The 27,883-nt window shown below is 47.1% G+C and overlaps 1 protein-coding gene across 3 annotated transcripts in view; it reads right to left on the bottom strand.

Moving 5' to 3' along the window:
* LIPA (lipase A, lysosomal acid type) overlaps positions 1-27,883 on the bottom strand; it is a 239,164-nt gene that overhangs the window by 109,963 nt on the left and 101,318 nt on the right. For 2 of the 3 annotated variants that reach the window (XM_077751874.1, XM_077751873.1), the window contains exons 4-10: positions 21,909-22,107; positions 20,688-20,797; positions 18,742-18,878; positions 12,957-13,103; positions 12,041-12,112; positions 9,165-9,236; positions 7,033-8,502 (exon numbers count right to left, since the gene is read on the bottom strand). In XM_077751874.1, coding sequence (XP_077608000.1) covers positions 8,269-8,502; positions 9,165-9,236; positions 12,041-12,112; positions 12,957-13,103; positions 18,742-18,878; positions 20,688-20,797; positions 21,909-22,107 — 971 coding nt within the window. In that variant the 3' untranslated portion in view covers positions 7,033-8,268. Of the gene's footprint in view, positions 1-7,032; positions 8,503-9,164; positions 9,237-12,040; positions 12,113-12,956; positions 13,104-18,741; positions 18,879-20,687; positions 20,798-21,908; positions 22,108-27,883 lie in introns of those variants that run through there. The other variant, XM_077751875.1, reaches the window with a different exon arrangement.

Raw genomic sequence — 27,883 nt, 5'->3', positions numbered from 1 at the left:
GCGGGCCACCGGGTGGGCAGGCCGGGGTCGGAGCCGGAGAGTATCGGCACCGGGAGAGCTCTGGGGCCACCCGGGACCCGGCAGCTGCTTTAGGAGACCACCGCCGCCTTGCCCGGGGTGGCCGGCACGCGACACAAGAGACCCCTAGAGGACAGAAGTTTGGGACCAACACTCTAAAGGCGGGACCAGTCCTAACTAATGCCAGCTTTGCCTCTTCTAGTGTCTGTGAGGTTGGGGACAGCGCCTCCCTCCCCAGGCTTTACATTTTTTCTTNCCCATTCCCACCCCCACCCCACCTCACCTCCCCCAAAGGAAAATAATAGTAGCCATCTCATGAGGTTATTTCAAGCATTAAAATGGGAAACAACAATAATATAATGTCTGCCAGGCATTAGCTAAGTGTTTCACTTGAAGTGATTTCACCCAGTCCTTGGAAGGCCTGGGCTCCCCACCCAGCCAGGAAGCAGCATCACTGTTACCATCGAGGCCTGACAGAAGCAAGAACGGAGTGCGCGGCACATGGCCAACATACAAAGTAAGACGCGTGATATTTTAAATCTGTACTCCATGCTTTACCTAAAGAGGAACTGAGGAAGTTTACAATTAAGTTCAAATAAAATCACATAAAGGGAAATAAGAGATGGAAAGACATAAATGAGGAGAGAATCGGCACAACAGAAACACAGACCAATATATGGACCCAGAGGTGCAGCAATATATAGGATGTGTACGTGTGATGCACAAGAAGCCAATTCATAATATATATGTTAACACCTAATCATGTACCGGATGTCATGCACACACCCTCTAATGCGCTAACTCATAATTCACAACCTCCGAAGTGGTGTGTGTCCCTGCACTTTCGCGGACGGAATGTACATATTCCCTCGGCGCCCGTTCTCTGCGGCATCCAGCCATACCGCATGCACCCTTTCTTTCTTTTTTTTTTTTTAATAGTTTATTGTCAAATTAGTTTCCACATAACACTCAGTGCTCATCCCCACAAGTGTCCTCCTCCATGCCCATCCTCCCCTCCCCCCACATCCATCAGTCCTCAGTTTTTGTCAGCATTCAAAAGTCTCTCATGGTTTGCTTCTCTCCCTTTCCCCCACCATTTCCGCCCTTCTTCTCCCCCTTGTTCCTCCGTCAAGTTCCTCCTAATCCTCCTATACGTGCAAACATATGATATTTGTCCTTCTCTGCCTGACTTATTTCGCTCAGCATAACACCCTCAAGGTCCATCCATGTTGCTACACATGGCCAGATTTCATTGTTTCTCATTGCCATGTAGTATTCCATGGTATAGATAAACCACATCTTCTTGATCCATTCATCTGTTGATGGACACTTAGGCTCTTTCCATGTTTTAGCTATTGTGGAGAGTGCTGCTATGAACATTGGGGTACATGTGCTCCTATGCATCAGCATTTCTGTATCCCTTGGGTAAATTCCTAGCAGTGCTATTGCTGGGTCATACGGGAGTTCTATTGTTAGTTTCCTGAGGAACCTCCACACTGTTTTCCAGAGGGGCTGTACCAGTTTACATTCCCACCAACAGTGTAGGAGGGCATGCACCCTTTCTTTATTATTTTTGTTTAACACTTATTTATTTTTGAGAGAGCGCGCCAGTGGGGAAGGGCCAGAAAGAGGGAGAGAGAAATCCAAAGCAGGCTTCGCACAGTGAGCACAGAGCCTGACATGGGGCTCGAACTCAGGAACCATGAGATAGTGACCTGAGCTGAAATCAAGAGTCGGCCACTCAACCGACTTAGCCACCGAGGCACCGCACAGCCTTTTTTTCTTCAAAACTTCTGTATGCTACAAGAATATTGTGATATTCTGCTTGTGTGTTGACGAGACAAAGGTTCAGAAACAGCTCTGAGCTTCTTGACCGCCAGTGCACACAAGGAAAGAAGGTGGATTCTCTAACTGGTTGGAGGGCCAGAGGGTAGCAGGGACGGGTACAGTGCAAGCCCTTGGCCCCTGCTGGTGAGTTTCGTGCACATAAACAACCTGTGGGTTCTAGGCTTCTCTTCAAGCTTCCACTCCTCCAAAGCTATTTCTAATTCACCTTCAGGGTGACCTAGGAACCTCCTTCGTTCCCATTCCTGGTAGACATGGCCTGCCCTTGAACTCTGTATGGCTCAAGCAGCAACTCAGAGAAAAGAGGAAGGGCTTGGTCTCCTTCCCTCTGGGGCCCCTCAGTGCTCCAAAGCTACCATCAGAGCTGACTCTGTCAGACTTATGAACGAATTGTGCTCAGAGGTAAAGTATCGCTCAGATTTGCCCTTGGAAGAAATTAAGTCAACCTTCAAACTACCATTCAGCACACGCTGTCCTCTGTTTGTGATTTTGGCCATCATGCTTGGATGCTTTGGATGCTCTCGTGGGCTTTTTTGAAGTGGTGGCATGGACAGATTGGACTTGGCTACTTTAATTTGGACTTAGCTATCAGGTTGCCATCCGGACTGCCTCCTTTGAGCCGCCAGCCCCAACCTACCCATTCTTAGGCTTCTTGGGTTCTTCTATCCTCTGTCACTAAGCCTGTTAGAATAGTCTCCAAGGGCTGGTTGTGTAAAGCCCTGTGCGAGGCCCCAGTCTCCCCCTGCCTGGCCCAGGCTCTCCTCTCCCCCTCTTGCTCACAGCACTTTGAAAACTAGCCGCTGGCTTCTCTGCCTTTCCGGCGCATCAGCTGCCCAGGACAGAAGTTTGCATCCCATATACAAATCCGACCATCTTGGGAAAAGGAGTCTGGTCTGTTAAAATCTCATCACTGTTCACTCGATGTCATACGGAGGGTGCTGAAAAAAAGTTAGCACCACATTATGGGCGACCAAAATCAGCCTTGCCTAACGGACCCACATAGAATCAAACACTGTTTAGTTTGGACTAAGGCGGCATCATTCCTTACGCTGGCATGTGTGCCTTTGAACACTTCATTTACAAAAAACATACTGAACAGCTTGATAGATCTTTCTAGGGCACCAATTCCATCGTTTAGGATTTTTCCCACAGGGCCAAGCATTATACTATATATACTGAGTGCTCAAGGCGGTATTTGTGGATTCAATGCTCATTCTTAAAGCTCTAAACCGAGACTTAAAAGTAGACACATTTTTTCCCTAGAGCACTGGTTGGTGTGGTTTAAGGTTACTTATGTGCTGGGATAGCTTTTACTGATTTCTGGTGGTAGAAAGACTTTGGCTGTACAATTTCTTGTGTTTCTCCAGCTGATTTTGAGTTCCTGTGTATCGTTTTTATCTTGGCACCATCTTTTTGACTGAGTTAGAGGACAGGATTCCTTTCTTCTCCAGCTACCCCGGAGATCGAATCACTTTTACCAGACAGACTGCAACAATCAAGTCTGTGCATATTTAAGCACAATCTCGAAGTTATTCAGTACTGCTCACCAGAAGACTCCGGATACTGCCCCCACTCCCCACAAACAGAACACACAGTTGGCAAAATTCATTACCAATGACATCATCTCTTTTTCTATATGACCTTTAGGATTTTTTTGTCTTTCCAAAATTAGGTAAGATGTTCTTTGATCTAGCTATCCAAACCAAATATTGCCGGATATCAGAGATAAGAAGTGTGTTACAACAGCCATAACCTGTAAGACTCAGGGACTGTAGGGTAATGTCAAAAATTAAAATGTAATCTACTCACTGTAAAAATGAAGGCTTGGGGTGCCTGGGTGGCTCAGTCGTTTAAGCATCCGACTTTGGCTCAGGTCATGATCTCATAGTTTGGGGTTTTGAGCCCCGTGTCGGTCTCTGAGCTGAAGCAGGTCTCGGAGCCTGCTTCGGATTCTGTGTGTGTCTCTCTCTCTGCCTCTCTCTCTCACACTCTGTCTCTCTCTCTCTCAAAAATGAATAAGCGTTAAAAAATATTTTCAAAAAACAAAGGCTTCTTCTCAGAAAAGTCAGGACTAGTTAGGGTTGAAGAGAAAAATCCCAGCCAAAGTGAGAGCAGAAACCTGGGTCAGTTTCACAGTCGTCCTACAGGACTTTGGTGTTGGAATGAGGCAGTGAAGTTATATTTCTAGGGAAGTTTATGGAAGCCTCAGAGAACATTACTTACCCACCCCAAAACAGTAGAAGATGCTGCTGAAAAATGTGGGAGGTGTTAGGTTCCCCCAAGAGACCCCCTGACACCCTATTTCATACCAATGCTGCCACACATTTATTTTTAAACACTTTGTGTTTTGTTTTTATCCGTCCACATAAGTGTGTGCTTCTACTGAGATTGTTGGAATGCTCACCAAGCCCTTTAAAATACGTAAAGCATATAAAACCATCTCCATGAGAAGGCATACCGTTGCCTGTAAAGCAGAGAAAATACTTACCTCACTTGCCAAAGAGGTTGCCCTAAGAATCAAGCCCTGGGAGAAGGTTTTTAAAAATTGAAGGCACAATGTGAAATGCAAAGTACTTTTCAGTGCTACTAAAACAAGTTGGCAGAAAGAGTTTTACTTGCTTAATTAGGAATTGAATTTGAAATCTGTACCTAGCATGATGTGATACTCAATAAATACCCTGGAATGAATTACTGACATGCTTTCTAAAAATCAGAATAATTATTGGGGCACCCGGGTGGCTCAATCGGTTAAGCATCCCACTCTTGGTTTCAGCTCAGGCCATGATCTTATGGTTTCATGAGTTTTAGCCCTGCATCAGGCTCTGTGCAGACAGATTGGAGCCTGCTTGGGATTCTCTCTCTCCCTCTCTCTCTGCCCCTGCCCCACTCATGCTCTCTTTGTCACTCTCCAAATAAATAAATAAACTAAATAAATAAAAATAAAAATCAGAATAATTATTGCCACCTAATACTGCCTTTCAGGGAGGTCACATTTTGAATATATCTCCCTGTATTAAAAAAAATAAATGACAAAGGCTACAAACAGTATATTTTTAAAAATGTTTACATTTACACATTAACACCTGTAATACAAACACAAAATAACCTTCATTATTTGGAGACAATGTCAATAGTCCAAATTGTGGTCCTTCATTCATATGAAGTCTAGGTTAAAGCCTTCCTCACCTCCTCTTCCACGTCTGAAGTTCTGACCACTCTTTTACCCACTGGGCAAATTTTTATCTTCATGTCACATTGGGGCACAGCTAGTCTTTGAGAACATTTTTCAGATATTATGAATTAGGCAAGAACTGGTCATAATCCTGGATAGAAATGACCCAAGATATGGTTGATCTCACCAGTCCTCAAGTTACCAACTGGCTCGTGAATCAACAAAATTCTCTCCCTTTCCCAGGGGAAGAGACAGGAGAAACAGCCGCCTCACGGAAAGAAAAGGTTTGGAAGCAAAGCCAAGAGTGCCCTCTTCTGGCGAATGAGAAAAATGACTTTGCTCTCCATTGTAACTTCATTTGGGGGTGGCTTTCCCGGGGTGACCACAGCATTATAGAGTTCCCAACTGGCAGAATATTAATTAGTCTTCTTGCCCTAGAGATCTGTGGACATCCTTGTGTTCTTCTCAAAAGAATGTATATATCAAACCGGGTTGAAAAGGAGAGTCAGAACCCCTACCAACTTGTTACAGACATCTTAAGACACAAGCTCATGCCTTGCATTGCACTCGGCCGAAGATAAAATAAGACTGTTCTATGCACCAGTAGAATAAAACAGTGGCGAAACATTAATGGAGCCGGGGTTATACAGACAAGGGGCCTATGCAGCAGTGTCAGGAACAAGAGGCCAGTACCAAAGGCAAATGTGCAAGGTAACAGGACTGTGTCAGCAACAGGTATGCAACATCTCCACCTCTAGACTGGCCCACGCACCCACAAAAGGTCCCCAGAGAAAAGTCTGAAAAGGAGGGGAAGAGAANACCCCCGCTCATCTGTAGTGCCTGGTGTGTGAAGCCGTACTGACTCATTCTCAAGGGACCTTACTGGAGCCCCCAGGGTGGCACCAAGTCCCCTGTAGCACCGAAGCCATTCTTGCTCAGGGGAAGCTCTCTCCCGCTAGAAAACAACAAACAGAAACACCTACTCTCTGTCCCTTTCTTTCCAGCCCCACCCAAGGATCTTGCACCTGGTTGGCCAAACCAGTGTGCCTTGGTGAAACGACAGAGAAGGGGTTTGGGGGCGGGGGAGACATAAAGCCAGCCAGCAGAGTGACATCCTTTGGGTATGTATATTCTTTGCACCCAATACAACCTCTTTTCGTTTCTTTTTTAAAGTTCACTTATTTTGAGAGAGAGAGAGAGATCGTGGGGGAGGGGCAGAGAGAGGGAGAGAGTCCCAAGCAGGCATGGGTCCCTGAACACACAAACCATGAGTTCACGGCCTGAGCCGAGGTCAGACGTTCGACCAAGCCACCCAGGTGCCCCAAATCTGACTCTTTTCTGTGGGTGCCATGAAAAAACAGATTCCACTCCAGTCCGTAGACACTCCCAGATGTTGCTTGTGCATCTAAATTCATTTGGCTGACTGGCAAAGTATCATTTTTCACACATATGGTCCATCCACATGGATTTAATGACTCACCATATTCCAGGGTTTGTGTCAGATTCTGGGTACACAGAAATAAGTAAGATAGCTCTTCTGCCCCCAAACTCACAGAGTAGTGGGAGAGCTCGCCTTAGACCCCTCTGCATAAGTCTGTTTTAGGGACCCTATAGCATGACTCATCTCTGCCGGCTTCAACTGCTTCATTTGCTGGAGGAGGGCGTTGGACAGACAGTCCTTGAACCTGTGACAGCCGGCCCCCAGGTCCCTGCTTGGTCCCCATCCAGATTCACTCAATGGGCCCTGTGGGATCAGGTTGAGAGCCTGCGTTTTCAAACTATGCCCCGACCTCGACCTCCCGTAGGTTTGAGACCACTCCCTCCTCACCCTCACCCTGGTGAGGGATCAAAGTTCACGGGCAGGATCAGTGAAGCTTACAAGGAGTAAAGAGGAGGGGAGAAGATGAGAAAGAAAAGCGTAACCTGTATTTCCCTCCAAAGGAGAAAGGGAAGTACAGAACAGCCATTAAGTAAAGGAAAAAACCTACATACACATACACAATCCCTCAGCCAATGAGGCTATTCAGTTTTATTGAAACGTTCAAGACTTTTTAAGTAGGATGCTGCCTGCATCTATCAGTGAACACCAAGTATCCTTTATTACTGTGGCTGAAATAGCTGTGTCAGAAAAACACGCCAATTGTCACTCTGTCCATCTGTCAGTTTTGCAAGGGGGCAGCGCTGTGCGCAAATTAGGAACCCGGTGCGCAAATCAGGAGAATTGAAACTATGGACACACAGAAAACCAGAAAACAAAGAGACTCCCTGAGCTCTGATCTCAGAACATTCACGCTCACATGAGTTAGGACGCCCCTCCCAGGCAGCCCCTGGGCTTCTGCGTCCTGGTTATCAGCACTGGTGCGGCAGCAGCCGAGAGAATACAGTAATTTCACAGAAAAGAGTGGCACTGCCTCTCCACAGCGCTCTTCTTCTCAAACGAGTGGATTTATCACCTGCCACACAATTACTCATACGAAGACAGACGGTCGCAGGTATGAGTCTTCAAGCTATTTAAAATACAGGGGTTTTTCTTTTTTTAATCAGTGTCATTTATTTTCTGAAGACCCCAGCAAACGCTGCTGCTTGGTCTGAGCAATTTAAACGTGGTTAGGCTTGATAACATTCACCATAGAATCTTCACACCCAGCGTCAGTGAGTCACACTCAGGGCGTCAGTGGGTTTGACTCTGCACCTGATACATGAGGAGAGGAGAACGTGGCACTCGGCTCCCTAATGACCACAAGGCCACTGGGCTGAAGAGCCCTTTAAGGCAAAGAGATGAGAACCGGATAGTTCACACACTGAGCTCTTTCAAATCAGTACCAGCTTATCTGCCAACAAAACACACAGCTTCAAAACGCCGACACACACAGTGTGTCCTGTGTGGAGGTACAAAAGGCAGTATGTGTATATTTCAAATTGTAAGGCTATACAGAATGATTAGGATCTTTCATGAGTCAGTGAGATTTTGAAAAGTCTTCAAGAGGCTGCGGTAGGTTAGAGACACGAGCCTCAAATACGCTATGATTGGACAAAAAAAAGCAAAAAAAATTTTAAAAGGCAAAAAAATACACCATGATTGGCCCTGAACACCTTCAATGGCATAATCTGATCGCATACAAAAATACAAAAAGCCTGGGAAAGACAGACGACTATTCTAGAGAAACTGAGCAAACGCGTTTGAACCTGACCGCTCACCGGTGACGGTGACGGTGACTTGGGCCGGCGCGCACTCACGGGTACTTCCGCATCAGATTCACCATGTCGTCATAGAGCCGCCAGGGGGCGTCCAAGCCCCAGAGGAAGTCCAAGTGCTCCCACTCGGGGAAGAACTTGCTGTACAGCACGTTGGTGATCTGGGGCAGCAGCATGGAGACGTCATTGACGTCCGCCAGCGAGTCCCGGCCGCCGCTCCACACGGTGGTGGGCACGGGCATGTTTCTCACGTTGTAAAGGGGAGGCGAGGTCTAAGAACAAAAGCAACAGGAAGCATTGCTGTTGTTTCCATTTACGAAAGACCCAGTCAACGTAATCGTCATTAAATCCTGTGGGACGGTGAAGGATCACAGAGTGAAAATTGCTCTCCGTTCGCTCTGCAAGTTACTATGACCAGAAAACGGAGAAACCTGACCCGTAGTGACAGGATCTTAACTATGTGCCTGAGGCTGTCCCGCTGTCACCCCGCGCCCGGCACCCCAACGAGTGTCAAGTCCCCTCAAGGAAGGCGCTGGCCTCCAGGGTAGTAGATGTGAAAAGCGCTGGAAAGCAGGTGCTTGGGCACTGGCTTTGGGGTCCTACCTCTTGTGTATGTAACATACGCCCCGGGGACTCTGTAGGCCAGCACGCCCCTCACACGGATATTGGAGGAAACAAGGGAACAAGATAAACACGGGCGAAGTGCCTCAGGCTGTAGTGCACGCAGCACTCAAAACACTGGTCGATTGCTTTGTCTATCTTGTGCAATGTAATTTGGCCAAAGCCCTCCAGCTACCAAGTGACAGACAGAGGCTAGTCTGACTCTGAAGTGTGTGTTCCTGGTCACTGTGATGGATGTGTGACGGTGACAGAGCTGGGGGAAAAGGACCGGAAGCCCCGACCCTTTAATTCCAAACACTTCTGAAGCCTTTACCTGATTGTAATGGAAATAGTTCTTGGCCCTGCTTCCCCAGTCAAAGGCTTGAAACTTCTGGGATTTAATCACCTAAAAAAGAAGATAATTTGGGGGGAAAAAGTTATGTGACATGGAAGTTTGAGAAAGCTCCCAGGCTGCTGGAGTTAACTGCATCCTCAGAAGTCCATTTTACACCATCCCCAGGTTTACTCTTTATTTCCAAACTGTAATTTCAAACAAAATGGCATCAGAGGGGCCTGGGTGGCTCAGTCGGTTGAGCAGAAGATATGAACAGACACTTCTCCAAAGAGGACATCCAGATGGCCAACAGACACATGAAACGATGCTCAGCATCCCTCCTCATCAGGGAAATACAAATCAAAACCACACTGAGATACCACCTCACGCCAGTCAGAGTGGCTAAAATGAGCAAAGCAGAGAACTCTAGATGCTGGCGAGGATGTGGAGAAACGGGCACCCTCCTATACTGTTGGTGGGAATGTAAACTGGTACAGCCCCTCTGGAAAACAGTGTGGAGGTTCCTCAGGAAACTAACAATAGAACTCCCACGATGTTCTAAAGAGCCTACCTAAGGTATACTTTCTGTTGTTTTTTTTTAAGCAGTAGGTTTCGTACAAGAGAAAACATCAAATCACGTGAGGTCCTTATTTGAATGCAGGGACATGCCAGGAATTCCGATTCTCAGCAAGGCTTGGGTGGGCCCCAGACTCTGTATTTTTTAGCATGCCCTGGGTAGTTCTGAGCAACACCGTGAACATGTATTGGGACCGGCCTTCCTCGGCTAGGCTGTGGGCACCCGCTGGATGGCAAGGGAGTGGAATTGGAAATAGGAGTCTCCTCTGGGTGGGGAAGGGTAGGTCTCTGAAACTTGCCGGGTTTATAAAGAGAATCCGACGTGTAACCTAATTTAAAAGCCCAACAAAGAACCGGGTTGTAGAACTGCTATGATCTGAATGCTAATTATTTAAACAAAAGTCCACTTCCGATTGTGGAAGTACCTTTAAGGGTACCCTCAAACTCCTACTGAGGTCTAGAAAATGCAAACTAACTTACAGTGACCAAAAGGAGACCAGTCATTGCTTGCGGATGGGGGGGGGAGGGCGGCGGGTGGGGAAGGGTGGCCTGGAGGGTGTTAAAAGGGGGCATGAGGAAACCTCGAGGCTGACAGATACACTCGCTCTCCTGACCGCAGTGATGGTATCACAGGCATGCGCCTGTGTCGGAACAGACTGAACTGCACACTCCAGATATCAGGGTCCCACTTACACCTCAATACAGCGGTTTGAAGGTGGTAAAACTACAGCTTCTCTAAAGCAGATGGGTCTAGGGATGAGACACAGAAATCTTCACTTTTAGAAGCTGGATTGTAGGGGTGCCTGGAGGCTCAGTCTGTTGGGTGTCCAACTGTGGCTCAGGTCATGATTTCACGTTCCGTGGGTTCAAGCCCTGCGTCGGGCTCTGAGCTAACAGCTCCGAGCCTGAGCCTGCTTTGGATTCTGAATCTCTCCCTCTCTTTCTGTCCCTCCCTGCTTGTGCTCTGTCTCTCTCTCAAAAATAAATAAATAAAACATTTAAAAGAAAAAGATTCTAGAAGCCAGATTTTAGCCCTCCCACAGCTCTACTATGAACCCAACTCCTCTCACTTTTTTAAAATAATATTTTATTAAAAGGTGTAATTTTAAAGGCCGCTCATGTGATTCTGGTGCAGGCAGTGACTGCCCAGTGCTTGGCAACTGCTGTCCAAGACACCGGTGGCATCCTGGTCTGCAGCTTAAATGGTGAGTTGTTTCATGTTTAAAAAGAAGTTAGGAAGGAAATTTCTACAGAAATGTCCTGAGGTAGAAATAAGCCCCTGTTATATTGTTAGGTGGGTGGGTGGCGGGGGGAGTATAGAAGAGTAAGTAGAAAGAAAATAAATGAACTCACATAATTAACTAATTTAATTAATCTATTTCTACAACTTTTATTTCTATCTGCATCCTTAACCACTTCCTTCTGGAATGATTTGCAGTAAGAGGTACAGAGTAGGAGGCAGAGACATTTCCTATCTCTGGGTACACATTATCTTTTCTTTTTTTAATGTTTTATTTATTTCTAGGAGAGAGAGAGAGAGACAGTGTGAACAGGGGAGGGTCAGAGAGAGAGGGAAACACAGAATCTGAAACAGGCTCCAGGCTATGAGCTGTCAGCACAGAGCCCGACGCGGGGCTCGAACCCATGAACCGCGAGATCATGACCTGAGCGAAAGTCGGACGCCCAAACGACTGAACCACCCAGGCGCCCCTGGGCACACATTTTCTATCTCCGTGGACGACTGCACAGTTCGGTTTTTTTCTCCTAAGAGAATCTTTGTTATCCTTTTCCTACAGTCATAATTCCCAAATTTTCTAGACTGAGCATGCATCACTTGTGTGGTACATGTTAAGTCAATGAAAGCTGCATTTTAAAAGTGAGTGGCTCCCATTTATGCCCCTGACTTTTAGCTCTGGTTTATCCACTGGTGTTTTCAATCCCATTGTGTTCATGGGTTAATCCTGACATTAGCTTCCATCTCAAAGCTGCTGGAAAACTTGGCTTGATGAAGCATCACAGAAATAAAATAAATCTAGGACACAGTGAGAAACTGACAGGGTGGGGCCGGAGGGGAGAGAAAAAAAGTCAAGCCCAACAGCTGTTTGGTGAGCACACACAGGGTACAATGACACAGTCACAGGAACCCGGGACTCAGGGGAAGGAAAGCAGGTCAGATTTGTAAGCGACCGGCTTGGTGTGGGACCGGAAGGAAAGGGCTCACAGACAAGTCCTTCAGGGAAGGCACAGGTCCCTCAAAGGCTGATTTCATACAAACCCCAGCACCCCTCCAGAATGCCTACCTGGCTCCAGTGTAAAATATTTTGCACAGAAGTCCCGGCAGGAGAGTGTGACACATACACCGGCACTCTAGACTGCAAAAGAGACACATTGATGTAAATAATGGATACAGCGTTAAGGAGGCATTGATAATAAACCTACTTTGCACTTCAAAGCCACAATCTCAATATAGGAGATTAAGAGAAAAAAAAAATTCTCTGACTACAGATATGTTCTAGAAAACTATGTACAGCCACATACGCACTCCTATGGAGGAAACAGCAACATGGTAGCCATAGGGCCACATGGGTTGAGATTACTGGCCATTTTTATTTTCTGCTTCAAGCTTTTCCGAATTTCCAAAATTTCATATAATAATCAGACCTTGTTTTTATTATCAGAAATGAAAAATATCAATACCACTTTTAAAGATGCCCTAGAGCCTTCATTTGAGAATTTTAAAACCCATTTTCATGATGCGACATTACAAACTACAAATATATTTAGAAACACCAACATATTGCTGGCTGAGGGTTTACATTTTATGAAATAAAAATAAGTAAATAAATGTACACACGCATACACACACACACACACATACACACGGAAATGGCTACTCCAAATGTAAATACATGTGCAGTAGTTTTTTAAAAGAAATAGATCATTAGAATACATATAAATATTGGGACTTAAATTATGACAGATGTCCTCACTCAGTAGGTCCCCACAGGCTCACTGTAGGAAGTCGCTAGCCTGAGGAAAGCCGCAGAGAAAATTTGGGGGACACACCCACGTTGATTCTTGAACCTCTTCGATGTCAGACCCATTAGTACTCAGATGAGGTCATTCCTGCTTCTCTCACATCCTCCAGCACACATAAGCATATTCACAGATAAACTCGCTAAAAGCTAAAGCAAGTTATATTATGAACATACGTACCATATTTAAGTTTCCCTCATTAAATCCACATAGAATAAAAAAGGCATTTCCACAGAGTTCCTTCAGAATGACATGACTGCAAATATGTGTGCTCAGCCATTTCAAAAACGAATTCTGGGGAAGAAATTGTTTGACCCCAAATAAGTGCTGTTAAAAAAAAGAAGAAGAAGAAGAAAACCAAGAATATTTCAGCATTTATTCTGGAATACGAGCCTCCATGACCCACCTCAGAAGCAGAGACACATGCCCGGTATCTCCACATATGACCTCAAAAAAATGGGAAGAGTGGACGTTCACACTAGGGTACGTATACAGTATGTTCACCAAGGTAAGAGCAGAGGTTACAGATGTATACTTAAAGTCTCCAGTGAAGGGCACCTGATGCAATGGGAGAAGATATTTGCAAAAGACATGTTGGATAAAGGGTTACTATCCAAAATCTATAAAGAACTTAGCAAACTCAATACCCGAAAGCCAAAAAACCCAGTGAAGAAATGGGCAGAAGACAGGAAGAGACGCTTTTCCAAAGAAGACATCCAGATGGCTGACAGACGCATGAAAAGATGCTCAACATCACTCATTATCAGGGAAACAGATCAAAATCACAATGAGATACCACCTCACACCTGTCAGAATGGCTAACATTAACAACCCAGGTAACAATAGATGTTGGCGAGGATGCAGAGGAAAGGGAACCTTCTTGCACTGCTGGTGGGAGTGCAAACTGGGGCAGCCACTCTGGGTAACTGCATGGAGGTTCCTCAAAAAACTTAAAAATAGAACTACCCTATGACCCAGCAATAGCACTACTAGGAATTTATCCAAAGGATACAGGAGTGCTGATTCGAAGGGGCACACGCACCCCAATGTTTATAGCAGCATTATCAACAACAGCCAAAGTATGGAAAGAGCCCAGATGTCCATTAAGTGATGAATAGATAAAGGTGTGGTATATATATACAAAAAGAATGAAATCTTGGCAATCAAAAAGAATGAAATCTTGCCATTTGCAACAACCTTGATGGAACTAGAATGTATTATGCTAAGTAAAACTGTCAGGTAGAGAAGGAAAAATATCTTATGATTTCACTCATATGTGGAATTTAAGGAACACAATAGGTAAACATAGGGGAAAGGAAGGAAAAGTAAGATAAAAACAGAGAAGGAGGCAAACCATAAGAGACTCTTAAACACAGAGAATGAACTGAGGGTTGCTGGAGGGGAGGTGGGGGGCGGGGGACAGGCTAGATGGGAGACGGGCATTAAGGAGGGCACTTGTTGGGATGAGCACTGGGTGTCCTATGTAAGTGATGAATCACTGGGTTCTACTCTTGAAACCTGTATTGTTAACTAAGTTGAATTAAAAAAAAATTTTTTTAATGTTTTTATTTATTTCTAGGAGAGAGAGAGAAAGAGACAGCGTCAGCAGGGGAGGGTCAGAGAGAGAGGGAGTCACAGACTGAAACAAGCTCCAGGCTCCGAGCTGGCAGTCAGCACAGAGCCCGACGCGGGGCCCGAACCCAAATTAAAAAAAATTTTTTTAATGTTTTTATTTATTTCTAGGAGAGAGAGAGAAAGAGACAGCGTCAGCAGGGGAGGGTCAGAGAGAGAGGGAGTCACAGACTGAAACAAGCTCCAGGCTCCGAGCTGGCAGTCAGCACAGAGCCCGACGCGGGGCCCGAACCCACGAACCGCGAGATCATGACCTAAGCGAAAGTCGGACGCTCAACCGACTAAGCCACCCAGGCGCCCCTGTTAACTAAATTGAATTTAAATTAAAAAAATTTTTAAAGTCTCCAGTGAAGAAAAGGGGCAGAAAGTCAAACAACTTCACAGCAGACCTTTTACAGCGAGAAGGGGCAATTAACGGATCACTGACCCCAGGGCCATCCCCACAGAGCTCCGGTGACTGGCGGATTGGTAGCACTTCCAAGAGTCTAAGCCAGGACCGGTCAACAATGCATCTGTGTAGGGCACCTACATTCAGTCCAATTCTACTGGCCAGTGAGCCAAGTCCTGCCTCTTGTCTTTTTCTTTTAATACTTTTTTATTGTGCTAGATCATGCCTAACACAAAATTTACCATGTTAACCATTTTTAAGCCTTCAGTTCAGTGGCATCAGTTACACTCACATTACTGTGCACCCAGCACCATTATCCATATGCAGAGCTGTTCCAGCATCTCAGGCTGAAACTCCACCCATTAAACAGTAAGTCGCCATTCCTTGTCCACTGGCACTACCTATGCTTATAAATGAAGTTTTATTGGAACACGGGCATGCTCACTTTTCTAAGCTTTGTCTCAGGCTCTTTTCACACTGCAATGGCAGAGTTCAGTACTTGCTACAGAGACCATATGATCCAGAAAGACAACAATATTTACCATGTGGACCTTTAGAGAAAAGTTTGCCGAGTCCTGATCTACACAGCCCTGACCAGTGGCCACTGAAGCTGTGCTCAAGTGTTTTTGGGGCTGTCACGACACCCTCAAAGATCTTCACACACCCGTGCAATGGGAAATAGAAAAACGATCTCCCTTATCTTATAGAACCTAAATTGTCTGCCTCCAAACTACACTTCTGCTGATGTCTCTCTCCCCTCGGGAGGGACAAGCAGGCGGGAAAAATTCAAACGCCTACCAAGACCCCTGGGGTGGGTCTTCACTCCCAGTATCTCAGCAGGTGACCTGATTTGGGGACAGGGTCTTCACACAGTGAAGCGAGGATGCGGTGGTCAGCGTGGGCGCTAATGCAGGACCGGGGTGCTTAAAGAAGAGGGAAGCGTGGGCGGAGACAGACACACAGGGAGAACGCACCCACGTGGGGGTGAAGGCAGCAACAGGAGTGATGCTCCTCTAAGCGAAGGAATGGCAGGCAAGGTCCCGGAGGCCGGGGGCGAGGCAGGGGCAGACTCCTCCTCACGGGAGAACGGACAGGATGGGCAGGCGTGAAAATGCAAATGTGTAAAGTGGCAAATGTTTTTGGGTTTTTTTAAATGGTTGTTTATTTTGAGAGAGAGAGAGAGTAAGGGAGGAAGGGAGGAAGGGAGGGGCAGAGAAAGAGGGAGGGAGAAAGAGAGAGGATCCCCAGCAGGCTCCACACTGTCAGCGCACAGCCTGACTCGGGGCTTGAATTCACCAACTGTGAGATCATGACCTGAGCCAAAACCAAGAGTCCAACACTCAACCGACCGAGCCCCCTGGGCGCCCCCTAAGGTGGCAAATGTTAAACACCACCCTGCCCAGAGGGATGTTTAGGGAGCGTCAAGACCGTGATGAACTGACTGGAAAGCTCACGCTCAGCCTCACGGTACACCTGCGTGTGGTATACAGCGTCCTTCCCCACCCCCTCCAAAAAATCCATGATCAAGATTCCAACATTAAGTATGCTGTTTAAAGGGTGCAACTAATTTGCAAGGGTCGTAACACTGTATGGGCCATACTCGGTCCACATACACACAGCCTGTGACCTCTGTCACATCTGCCCACTACAAGACAGCTAACCAATATCCAAGGACAGATATCGAATCTCCTTATATGCTCCTCTTCCCCAGGTGAAGGACATTAAGATTAGCTGGGGAGAGGGGCGCCTGGGTGGCTTAGTCGGTTAAGCGTCCGACTTTCGCTTAGGTCATGATCTCGCGGTTCGTGGGTTCGAGCCCCGCGTCAGGCTCTGTGCTGACTGCCAGCTCAGGGTCTGGAGCCTGTTTCAGTCTGTGACTCCCTCTCTCTCTGACCCTCCCCTGCTCACGCTGTCTCTCTATCTCCTAGAAATAAATAAAACACTAAGGAAAAAAAAAAAGATTAGCTGGGGAGAATAGAGAAGTATCACATACAGAGAAGGTCACAGGGCAGGAAGAGGCATCAGTCAGACTCCTGGCTTTGAGGTTACGTAATGGTCACATGTGACAAATGCATATATTTTCCCTTTGGCCAACAAAGAATGTGAAGTTGACCTCGTACTTCAGAACCACCTGCTCACCAGGAATTCTGTCAAAGCCCCATATCAATCTTGATGACTTTATAATTTATATCTCTGTATGCTGAGAGGGCACTAAACTTTTGTGGAAGCAACACTGATTTCCCAGGGCAGCTAATTCAAAGGCTTTATGAATATTTATTTTTTCACTTTGTCACTTTCCCAAGATATTAGGAAACACCACTGTCTGGGACAGTGGCCCCCCACTATCATCCTGTTTAGTTACTTTAGAATCCCCCAGGGTGCTCTGTGAAAATGCATATCCTGGGCCCCACTTCAGACTGAACAGAACAGCATCTCCAGGGTGGGGAGTGGGAGTTGGTATCCTTACAAAGCTACCAGATCACAATCTCTAAGGGTTAAATGAAATCAAAACATCCCTATGATGGCCATTTCAGTTCTTTATAAGAAAGGACACAGGGAAGGGGGCCTGGGTGGCTCAGTCAGTTAAGCGTTTGACTTAGGTCACAATCTTGCGGTATGTGGGTTCGAGCCCTGCGTCAGGCTCTGTGCTGACAGCTCAGAGCCTGGAGCCTGTTTCAGATTCTGTGTCTCCCTCTCTCTCTGCCCCTACCCCATTCAAGCTCTGTCTCTCTCTCTCTCTCTCAAAAATAAATAAACATTAAAAAAAAGGGTTTTTTTAAGGACACAGAGAGGCAGCAATGGCAAATTAGCAACAACCTAAACATCTACCAAGCAGGAGCTCCTGATGACAGAATACTTACTACACAGCAGTTTAAAACGAGATGCGATTGTCTGTATTAACATGATAGCTCTCCAACAGTTAAACATGTAATCTGGGGAACAATATACATAGTTGGCGACCATCTACATTAAAATAAAACACTAAATCTCTCTCAGGACCTTTGTACGTATTTAAATTCACACACAAGGTGTACAGGAAGACCTCACATGGAGCACTGTTCTAATTCTGAGGAAGGAGTAAGAAAGGCCGTGGTAATTGAAGGGTACTTTCTTTGGAATCTCTGAGCTGTTTATAGTGAAAATGGAGGCTTTTATGACCCAAGGCATTAGAGAGAAAGCTGGTGAGAGGGGGCCACATCTTGTCTGCATGTCTGCTCACTGGTACAGAGAATCCTTCTGAGATCAGAGTAAATGCAGTCTGTACTTCCTGTGACCACCTCTGAAATGGTTGATGTTACACCTCCTTTTAAGTACATGTCCCTGTGTGGGATTTCGTGTGTGCATATAAGCCTATCACGCATAAAACACATAAGAGTGCGCATAATGGGCCATCTGGCCTCAGCTGGCTCTCGACTCCTCATGAAAACTGCTTCCTCTGTGAGCAGAGCTGGGGCCGCGGGAGTCACACAGCTCTAGGATTAAGCCTCAGGGGGGTTACTGGCTTGTGGTTAGGAGCCGTTTTATGAAATGTAATAGGAACAGTGTCTTTCAGTGAACCTCAGGGTAGCCATGGTCAGGCATGTGGGAACTACACACTTCCCACGTCCCGCCTCCCGCCTCCTGCCAAGCACAGGCTACCAAGTGGGGTACAGGGCAACTCCGGATGGCCCGTGCTCTCTGTGTGGTGCGGGAGAGCTGTGCTGGCACGTCGACCATAAGAAGTTGGTGTTCTCGGGCAGAATTGGTGATACACCTTCCCTGACTCCACAGGATCTGGAGAGAGGGGTGAAGGGGGAAGGAAACACTGGGGAGAAGAAGAGCCACTATTTCACTGATAGCAAAACACAGAGGAGGAACACACAGATTCTCCCTCTAAAGGCCAATCTTTCAGGTCTGTAAATGTTGTTGGTGGGGCTCGAGGGGCGTTGGGGAGAATCTAAGTACCTTCAGGAGAGAATCTGGAAATTCTCCTAATTTAGTTAGAGGGCTAGGAGCGAACTTGACTGAAGCCACAGGCGCCAGGGCAAAAAAGATTTTAATCTTTCTGGCCAGTTCGGGAATTTCTGAAAATGCTATAAAACCTGTTGAAACAAAAAAGAAGATTAACAGGCATTTCCATCTTCTGGGACTTTCTCTGAAAAACCAAAGGCGGTAGTGCATCACGCCCTCTAGTGGTGACCTGAGAGCCATGCAGGCAATATCACCACCAGGAGGCGGCCACATGCCAGCCTCTGAGCTTCTCCAAGCTTCTCCCGGCAGAGTCTGATTAAACCAGTCAGTCACACACTTGTTAAGTGCTTGATTCAATTTTCAACCTACACACGCACTGGAAAAATCCAGAAGATGCCTCCGTTCCTCTCATCCGGGAAGCCGAGCAAAGGAAGGGCTCTCCCCAACCAGCCCTACCCCAGCACCCAACCCCAGTGCCCCTGCACCCACCCCTGGAAGCAGTTTACAGGGGCATTCTGATCAGTGGCCAAGGCATCCAGAGGAATCTGTATGTGCAGAATGTTCTAGCTGCCTCTTAGGTAACTTCCTGCTTTAAACTTGGCCCCCAAATGTCCCTTTAGAAGGCACTGGGGCAAAGGACACAAGCAGGCAAGTCATGGGAGAAGGACCATAAATGAAGGCAAACACTTCCCTCGACTCGTGAGAGAGGCACATGCATCCGTGTTGCGTGTTCCTTTCTGTCTGTCGCCTCTCAAACTGGCTAAGAGTGTTTGGCAGTAGGGAGGGTGCAGACATTTAACAGCCAGACACTTAAGAATCACTGAGGAGTGATTCTCCTCCTTAGGAATGTATTCCAAGGAGACTGTGTGACTTAGACACACAGCTACTAATCTTGGCACACACAAAAAGGAGGAATTGCATAAATTTTGGGTCAGGTCCCCAGTTCCTGATCAGAGGGACTCTCGTTCACTACCATTACAGGCAATTTTTATTTTCTTTAAACTCTGCCAAATTTCCTCTTTTCATGTACAATACGTTCCTTTTATAATCAGCATAAATAAAAAATCCATAGGGCTTTTAGAAACTATTCAGAAAGAAAGTATAACATGGCATCTAGGTGGTTAGTTTTATTCCACTTAACTTGTAAGAGTCTGTGTATTTTCAGTGCCTGGGTGGCTCAGTCAGGTAAGCGTGTGATTCTGATTTCAGCTCAAGTTATCATCTCACAGTCATGAGTTTGAGCCCTGCATCAGGCTCTGCACCATCCGTGCAGAGCCTGCTTGGGATTCTCTCTCTATCTCTCTCTCTCTCTCAAAAATAAACAAACTTTAAAAAAAAAAAAAGTCAATGTATTTTCTTGTTTTCTGTTTTGAAGTCTCTGCACTTATTTTATTTTTTTTAAAATATTTATTTAGTTTTGAGAAAGAGAGAGAAACAGAGTGTGAGTAGAGGAGGAGCAGAGAGAGAGGAAGACACAGAATCTGAAGCAGGCTCAAGGCTCCGAGCCATCAGCACAGAGCCCAATCTCACAAACTGTGAGATCATGACCTGAGCTGAGGTCAGACACTTAACCAACTGAGCCACCCAGGCGCTCCAGAAGTGTCTGCACTTACAGCACCTCTTGTTTTCTATCTTCTCACATTCCCATACTGCTGTAACCAGAAAAATATGTACTAGGATGTGGCTTACTTTAATTCTTTCTGTGTCAAGAGAACCATACACCATGTCTATCCATTTACATGAAAGTCTGAATTTTCAGAGAACATGAAATATTACCCCAAATTCCCTGCCCTTCACCTATTCATTACTTCTACTTGGCATTAAAGCAAAAAACAAACAAATATCTCTATTTGAACTAACTCGATTTTTTAATATTTTGCTTTTAAGAACAAGCGCAAACTCTGTAATAAGGACACTTCTAGTCTTCATTATATACATACCTATTGTGGTGCCTTGAGAATGACCCACGTAATACACTTGTTCTTGGCCAGTCTTATTCAGAATGAAGTTAATGGAAGCTGGTAGGTCATAATTTGCCATCTCATCGTAACTGTAATCCAAAAAAGGAGGCTTTCGTTACGACGCTGCACAAATATAGCCACCTGCTAACAGTAAGGGTGCGGGGGATGAATGACCATAAGCTGAGCCCGTCTGGAAAAGCACTGAACCGAGCACAGAAAACATCAACAGGATTGCGCGAACCCCTTTCTAATTGTGCCTGCCAAAGGTCACCACTGTCCTCGCTTTTTATGGACTAAGTTGTGTTATACCCATTTTTGAACTTTTCTGTAAGTGGGACCAGACAGTATGTACAATTCTGGCTGCACCGTGCTGTCACACAGCCACAGGGCGTTCATTGTATAAGTACGTGGCACCTCATCTGTCCACTCACGGCTGATGGGCACTTGGTCGCTTCCGACTTGTCACTGTTATGAATAGCGGGCCAACAAGTATATTCTTGCACATGCCTTTGGTAAAGTCTGCCATTCTTGCATTTCATGCCCTTAGGTAAGCTCTGGTTTTACAGATGGGCAAGCCTGAAGGCGTCCAGAGCTCTGACTTTCTCTAACAAACGCCGGGTACCAACATAGCCCTGGACACATGCACGTGTGGGTGCTGTTTGTCATCAGGAGATCGGTGAGCGGACTGTCACCACCGCCTGCAGCGTGCCGGCCCCTCTCCCTGTATCCTCGCCTTTGATCCCCCCAGTGGCCTCAGGAGATAGGGAGTTACTACCCCATTTTACAACAAGAAAACTGAGACGCAGAAGGCTTATGCAGCATGCCCAATGTCATACAGTGATCAACGGGGAGAGCCAGGATTGACAGAGAAAGGACAGTTTCTGGAAACAGAAAAGCAGACGTTTGGTGTGCATGTTTACGGGGGAAGGAAGATTCTAGGACACCACTTGCCCATCACCTCCCATAGGACCCGGATTGCCAGATTAACTAAAAGTCTGTAGTTGAATCTAATTCTTAAATGTAATCGTCTACTTAGGATTTGCCTACTGTGATTCACCAAATTCCTTATAAGGTTTAAAACCCTTCACCAGGCATTGGTCTCCCCTCCCCGATAATCCTGAGATTATCTACCTGCCTCCTCGGCGTCTGCGTTAAGGGTACTAAGGAAGTAGACCCGTGTCATAATCGATTCACAGCTACCTGAAGGCCCAGAACTCCTCCTGAGAAACTGAGAAAGTCCTGTGTCTCCGGGACCAGGTGTTTCCCCTGCTGTTCCCCATCCACACGTCAAAACCGGCGTCGGCCAGGATGAAGCCCAGGCTGCTGTTGGGCAGGTTTGTGACCCAGTTACTGGAATCTGCCAGCAGGCCGTGCTGCAGGAACACCACTGGCTTGGGATCTGAAAAACATCCATGTTTACGCGTCAGCGGCACCCAGCTGAATCCATAAAGGACCCAAGAGGAATAACGAAATAAAAACAGATTAAAATAGTGGGTAGCGATGTGCTCCTACAGAACATCAGTAAAAAGAGTATCTTTTTAAACGGTGCTGGCAAAGTAGCAGCAAAAATAGGCCATTTTGTTTATCTAATAACAAGACACGTTGACTTAACTATAAAAAACTTTTTAATGTATTCTTAAGACCGTTTGAAACGTTTCTGTACTGTGTTTGCTCCCATAATCACATTTCTTACAATGTATCCTAACAAAATAAGTCAAAAGACAGGAAAAGATTACATATACACAAATTTATAAATATATATGCACATATTCCTTTATTTACATACATACTTCTACTTTTATATAGATACATGCAAATTTATTTCCTACTCACCTATACCTGGGACAGTGATGCTGTGGAAAAACAAAGACGTGGGAGGCAAAGACACATGACCTCTGGCTGCCTGAGACCATTCAGTCATTCGTTAAATGAGTCTTTACTGAACACCAACTAAGACCATTCAGTCATTCATTAAACGAGCATTTATTGAACACCAACTAAGACCATTCAGTCATTCATTAAACGAGCATTTATTGAACACCGACTAAGACCATTCAATCATTCATTAAATGAGCATTTATTGAACACCGACTATGTGTCGGCATTCTGGGCACTGGGGAAACAGCAGAGAACAAAAACAGGAGGAAAGCGATTCACCCTCATGGAGCTGATGTCAAACTGACCACGAGTGTTACAGAAAGACCCGCTTGGGCTCAAGTGTGTCATCTCCGACTTCAAATGTGCCACCGTGTGCAAAACTAGTTCACCATCCCTTGAAACCTGTATCATCGCCTGCAGCAGGAAAATGTAACAGGCACCTCCAAGGAGCAACAACTAGGAGATGCTGCATGAAAACTTCTTGGCAAAGCGCCTCTCAGCACAGTGACAGTTCAGTAAACATTCGTTCATTACTGTCACCTAACCCAGCCTGGGTCTCCGTTCCATAAATGTTAACAGAAATAAAGGAGATGGTTAAGTGTCTGGCGTAGGGACGGACACACAGATCACAACAAACAAGGAAGACGTCCTTCACCCCTCTGCTCATTCCTTATGGAAGTGAAATGCGGGGGCGGCTGGGTGGTGCAGTCAGTTAGGCATCTGACTTTGACTCAGGTCATGATCTCACAGTACGTGAGTTCGAGCCCTGCATCGGGTGAGCTCAAGCCCTGCTTCAGGCTCCACACTCTTGCTCCCTCTCTCTCTGCCCCTTGCTCACTTGCACACTCTCTCTCAAAAATTTTTTTAAAAATTAAAATTAGATAAAAGAAAGAAAGAGAGAGAGAGAGAGAGAGAGAAACGCTGAGGGAAAAAGCCAACTGCTGCGTGGTCAAATCATTACTTGCAATAATAAACCATGACCGACGACAAGGCAGCCAGGCCAGGACCGGGGCTGGAAGGGTTGGGGGTGGCAGAGGGGTCAGCCTGTGGGGACCAGGCAGGCTTCCTACACTGGGGAACACTTTTTTGTTTTCATTTAATTTTGAGAGAGACACAGAGAGCTCACAGGGCAGAGGCAGAGAGAGGGAGAGAGAGAATCCCACGCAGGCTCCGGGCTGTCAGCGCAGAGCCCGACGTGGGGCCTGAACCCACAAACCGTGAGATGGTGACCTGAGCCTGTATCAAGAGCCGTACACTTAACTGACTGAGCCACCAAGTGGCCCCTGGAAATTTACATGGGGGGCTCTAAGTCCCCCTGGAGTCTCTGCACTGTATTTCCCTCCCTGACCTACAGCAGCATCAGAGAAACAACGTGGGGATTGGCAGACTGCAGTCACACCAGAAAACTTTTCAAACACCACCAGTAAAAAACTGCCCCACAAAAGGTTCTGGGGAAGAAAAGGGACCCTGGATCTGTAGAAGTGACATTGCCCCCAGGCTGCAGCTGGACGCCCGCAGGGCACACACGGTGGCCCCCGCAGGAGACAGACACCAAGCGGGTGAAGGTCAGCGCCCTATCTGACTGGATGTGTGAAGGGCTCTGTAGGGGCACCTCCCTCCAAGCTGGGTGGGCTTCCTTTCCTCCCAGAACCAAAGCACCCCTTCCAGGAACTGCAGAAGGCACATCAGCCCCTCGGGCTTCTGGGACCCATGATTCCATCCGACGTGATGGCTCATCAATACAGAAAGCACTCGCAGAGCCTGGTGGGGTGGCAAAGGGGTCCTAAACAGCTCGTCCCTTCCCCTGGCATCTCATCACTGTAAAGGGCTCCAGAAGGGACAGGGCCCAGGAAACCTGCCTGTCCCGGCATCTCCTGTCCCCTTCCCTCCTTCTCCCAGCAAGGGAAAGAAAGAAGGGAGGGCATGCGTCATTCTCACCACCAATCAAGGATGTGAGAATTCGCTGGAAGAGAAGTATTTCTCCAAGAGGCTTACTCCTCCTGCCACTCGCATCTTCCAGTGAATCACTTTAACCGCATTTCTTTTCACTTCGCTGAGAGGAGCTGACTCAAATAATAATAATAATCAGCTACTAGTGCGTGCCCGAGGGCTCCGAGGTACTGTGGAAAGTACTGGGAAGTTGGTACTATTCCCACTTAACAGAACAGGGAAGTGTGGCTGAGGGAAGTCCAGCACTTTGCCCAAGGATCACCAAAAGCTGCTAACTGGTGGAGTCACGATTCAAACCAGGGACGTCAGATGATGGGGTCCAGGATCTTAACCGCTTGCCTATGAAAAGAAGGTTAACCAGAGAAGTCATTCTGTAACATATAGAGGCTCTTGGAGAATGGCAGGCCGAAGAGGGGGAGCTATTTTGAAGGGAGTTGGGCCAAGCCCTTGGAAGAAAGTCCTCTCTGGTGGATGGAGGACCCAGGGAAGGAGGTAGGCACGTGGGACCCAGCACAGCCTATTCCGGCAGGGCGCCCAAATGCCAGCGTAGGCCACACACTCCAGCGACCAACTAAGACAAGAAAATAAGGGCCAGCTCCCCAGCTGTGCCCAGAGCTGGCTTGTGGGGCCCACACTGGCTCTGGGAGAGCCAGGGGCTGAGGGTGAGGGCCAAGGTCACCTAAATAGCACGGAGCCAACAAGCAGCAGCCACCTGGCGCCTGTCTGCCACAGAGCCACCTGACCAGGTTCAAACATGGCTAGAAGGACTAGGGTCCAGAGATGACTGTGCTGAGCCCACACACTCACAGGAGGAAGCGGACCGGGCGGGTAGGAAAGTCCCTCCCACCTCTGCAGCATGTGCAGAGGGGTGCCCTGCACTCCAACGGCTAAGGTCCAACAAAGCAGCACAGGAAGACCAAGGATGAGGTCCCAAAGATCAGGGGGCTGCCGTGAAACAGACCTTGGTTTGCATTGGATGTGACACCTTGTAAGACTCACTCAATCCCTCTGAAGTTTAAGTGCTGCTTTCTAACATGGAAATGATACAGTGGCCGATATGCAGTAAAGCTCAACAAAGCATGGTCACTCATAATCATAATAACTACACAGAGTTGATAAAACAAGGTCAGAAATAAGCTCGGTGAAGAAAGATAAAATGAAGCTCACTCTTTAGCCAGGAAAATATCATCACAGTGACAGCAGGAGCATGCTAAGTGCTGACTGTGTGAGCTGCGTGCCAAGCACCTTAACATACGTTATCTCGTGAGTCACCGAGCAGCTGGGTAGATGCAGTAGGCTGAATAATGGGCCCCTGAGGATGTCCATGTCCCAGTCCCCAGAGCCTGTGAATGTATCACCATACACTGTAAAGGGACTCTGCAGATGTGACTGAAGATCTCAGGATGCAGATGCCATCCTGGACTGGAGTGGACAGGCCTTCATAACCATGAGGCTCCCTCTAAGAAGAGGCAAGAGAGCGACAGAGATGCAGAAGGCCCAACTTTGATGCCTATGAAGCCCAGCTGTGGGGCCAGAAGCCAAGGAATGTGGGTGGCTTCAGGATGCTGGAAAAGGCAAGAAAACAGATTCTCCCTGAGAATCTTCAGAAGGAACACAGCCCTGCCAATGCCTTGATCTCAGGACTTCTGGCCTCCAGATCTGTAAGATAGTAGATGTGTGGTGTTTTAAGCCACAGTGCAGCTAAGTCATCTCTGCCTAGCTGCGCAGCCAGCAATCCTGAACCAGAACTCATGGTGGGCAGTATGCCTCCTGGGCCTGAAGAAGAGAGGCCTGGCTCCTTGTGGGTTTGGAAGGAGCTTCCATAACCTAAAACTTTCCAGAACAGCTTAGAGGAGTTCCCACAAGCCCCACCCTGCTCCTTCTACAAAGGCAGATTCTAGACAAAATGGCAACAGGGACTTAGCTTACGGCACGCGCACTGCCACCATGTCGCACACAGTAACGCAAATTCAGTCGCCCCTCATTGTGAGCGCCTTAAAATCAGCCACAGGACTGGACAACTGAGGCAAGCTCGAGACCCAGCAAAGTCGGCCCCCCACCGTGCACAAACCTGAGGTCTAGAGCTGGTTCAAACCATCCCTGAGACAGGGTATAGGCCACCTAACGCCCCAGGGCCTGGAGGGCTTCCTGAACCCACCTCAACAACCTAAGCCAGACGATAGCAGGAGTTCTGACATCTGGTTAATTCATAGTTATTCCTAGTGTGTGTCACAAAGCCACCAGTGACAGCTCTGGCTCCCTCATGGATTACACTGTTGTGGGAGAGATGCTGAGCCCCACTCCCATGTTGAAGACAGGTAGGTGACGCCTGGAGAGCGTAGGTAACCCGCCCCAGCCCACTCAGGGAGCAGTGAGCTAGAAGTGAAATCCCAGCTGGTCTCATTCCAAAGCCCCTGCTTTTAACCACTACTCCAAAGAAAACTTTCATGAATAAATAAAGAGGTAGGGGAGAAGAGGTGTGCTTAAAGGTATTCCCTTTCAGGGCACCTGGGTGCCTCAGCTGGTTAAGCGTCTGACTTGGGCTCAGGTCATGATCTCACAGTTCGTGTGTTTGAGCTCCATGTCAGGCTCTGTGCTGATGGCTCAGAGCCTGGAGCCTGCTTCTGCTTATGTGTCTCCCTCTCTCTCTGCCCCTGCCCTGCTCACACTCTGTCTCTCTCTGTCTCTCAAAAATAAATAAATATTAAAAATAGTTTTTTTAAAAAAGCATTCCCTTTGTACCCAGCCACTTGCAAGCAAGCCACGTACTATTCCATGTGCATGCACGTCAGAACTACCTGCAACATTTAAGAAAACATATGTATTTGTGGCCCAGCTCCTGAGGTAGGGGACCTGGAACTCCAGGGACAGAGCCTGGAAGTACTTAGTTTTGACAGGTGCCCTCAGCTCTTCTCAGGCAGCCCAACCACAGCCGTGTACAAGGCGGGGTCACCCGAAGGAGAGTGGGCCTCCCCGCCCCCACAACTCCACCAGGCCGGCCCAGCCCGGACACAGGCCAGGTGTGCAGAGCCCTGCTTGACATCTGACAGGTGCCTGAAGCGAGTTCTAGAGACTCCTTCTCAAGAATCCTTAAGAGTAGACCTCCACTGAACCATAAAGCTTGAAGAACGCTCAGAGTTAGCTAGTGAAACAGGAGATAGTGGAACTGCTAGAGGAGCTGGAGAAACAGGCAGAGCTGTGGACCTAGAAGACCAGCAATCAGTTGAAGATCTGACAGATGCCAACTTGGAAGATAAAAATTTCTATATTCCTATCCTGAGGGGATCCAGGGATGATTCTGTGCAGCCAGGAGTTGAGAAAGGAAGAGAAGTAGGGGAGCCTGGAAT

Source organism: Crocuta crocuta, unplaced genomic scaffold (assembly GCF_008692635.1).
Source record: "Crocuta crocuta isolate KB4526 unplaced genomic scaffold, BGI_CrCroc_1.0 scaffold694, whole genome shotgun sequence".
NCBI classification, from domain to species: domain Eukaryota; kingdom Metazoa; phylum Chordata; class Mammalia; order Carnivora; family Hyaenidae; genus Crocuta; species Crocuta crocuta.
This window is presented reverse-complemented; position numbering and strand designations above follow the sequence as displayed.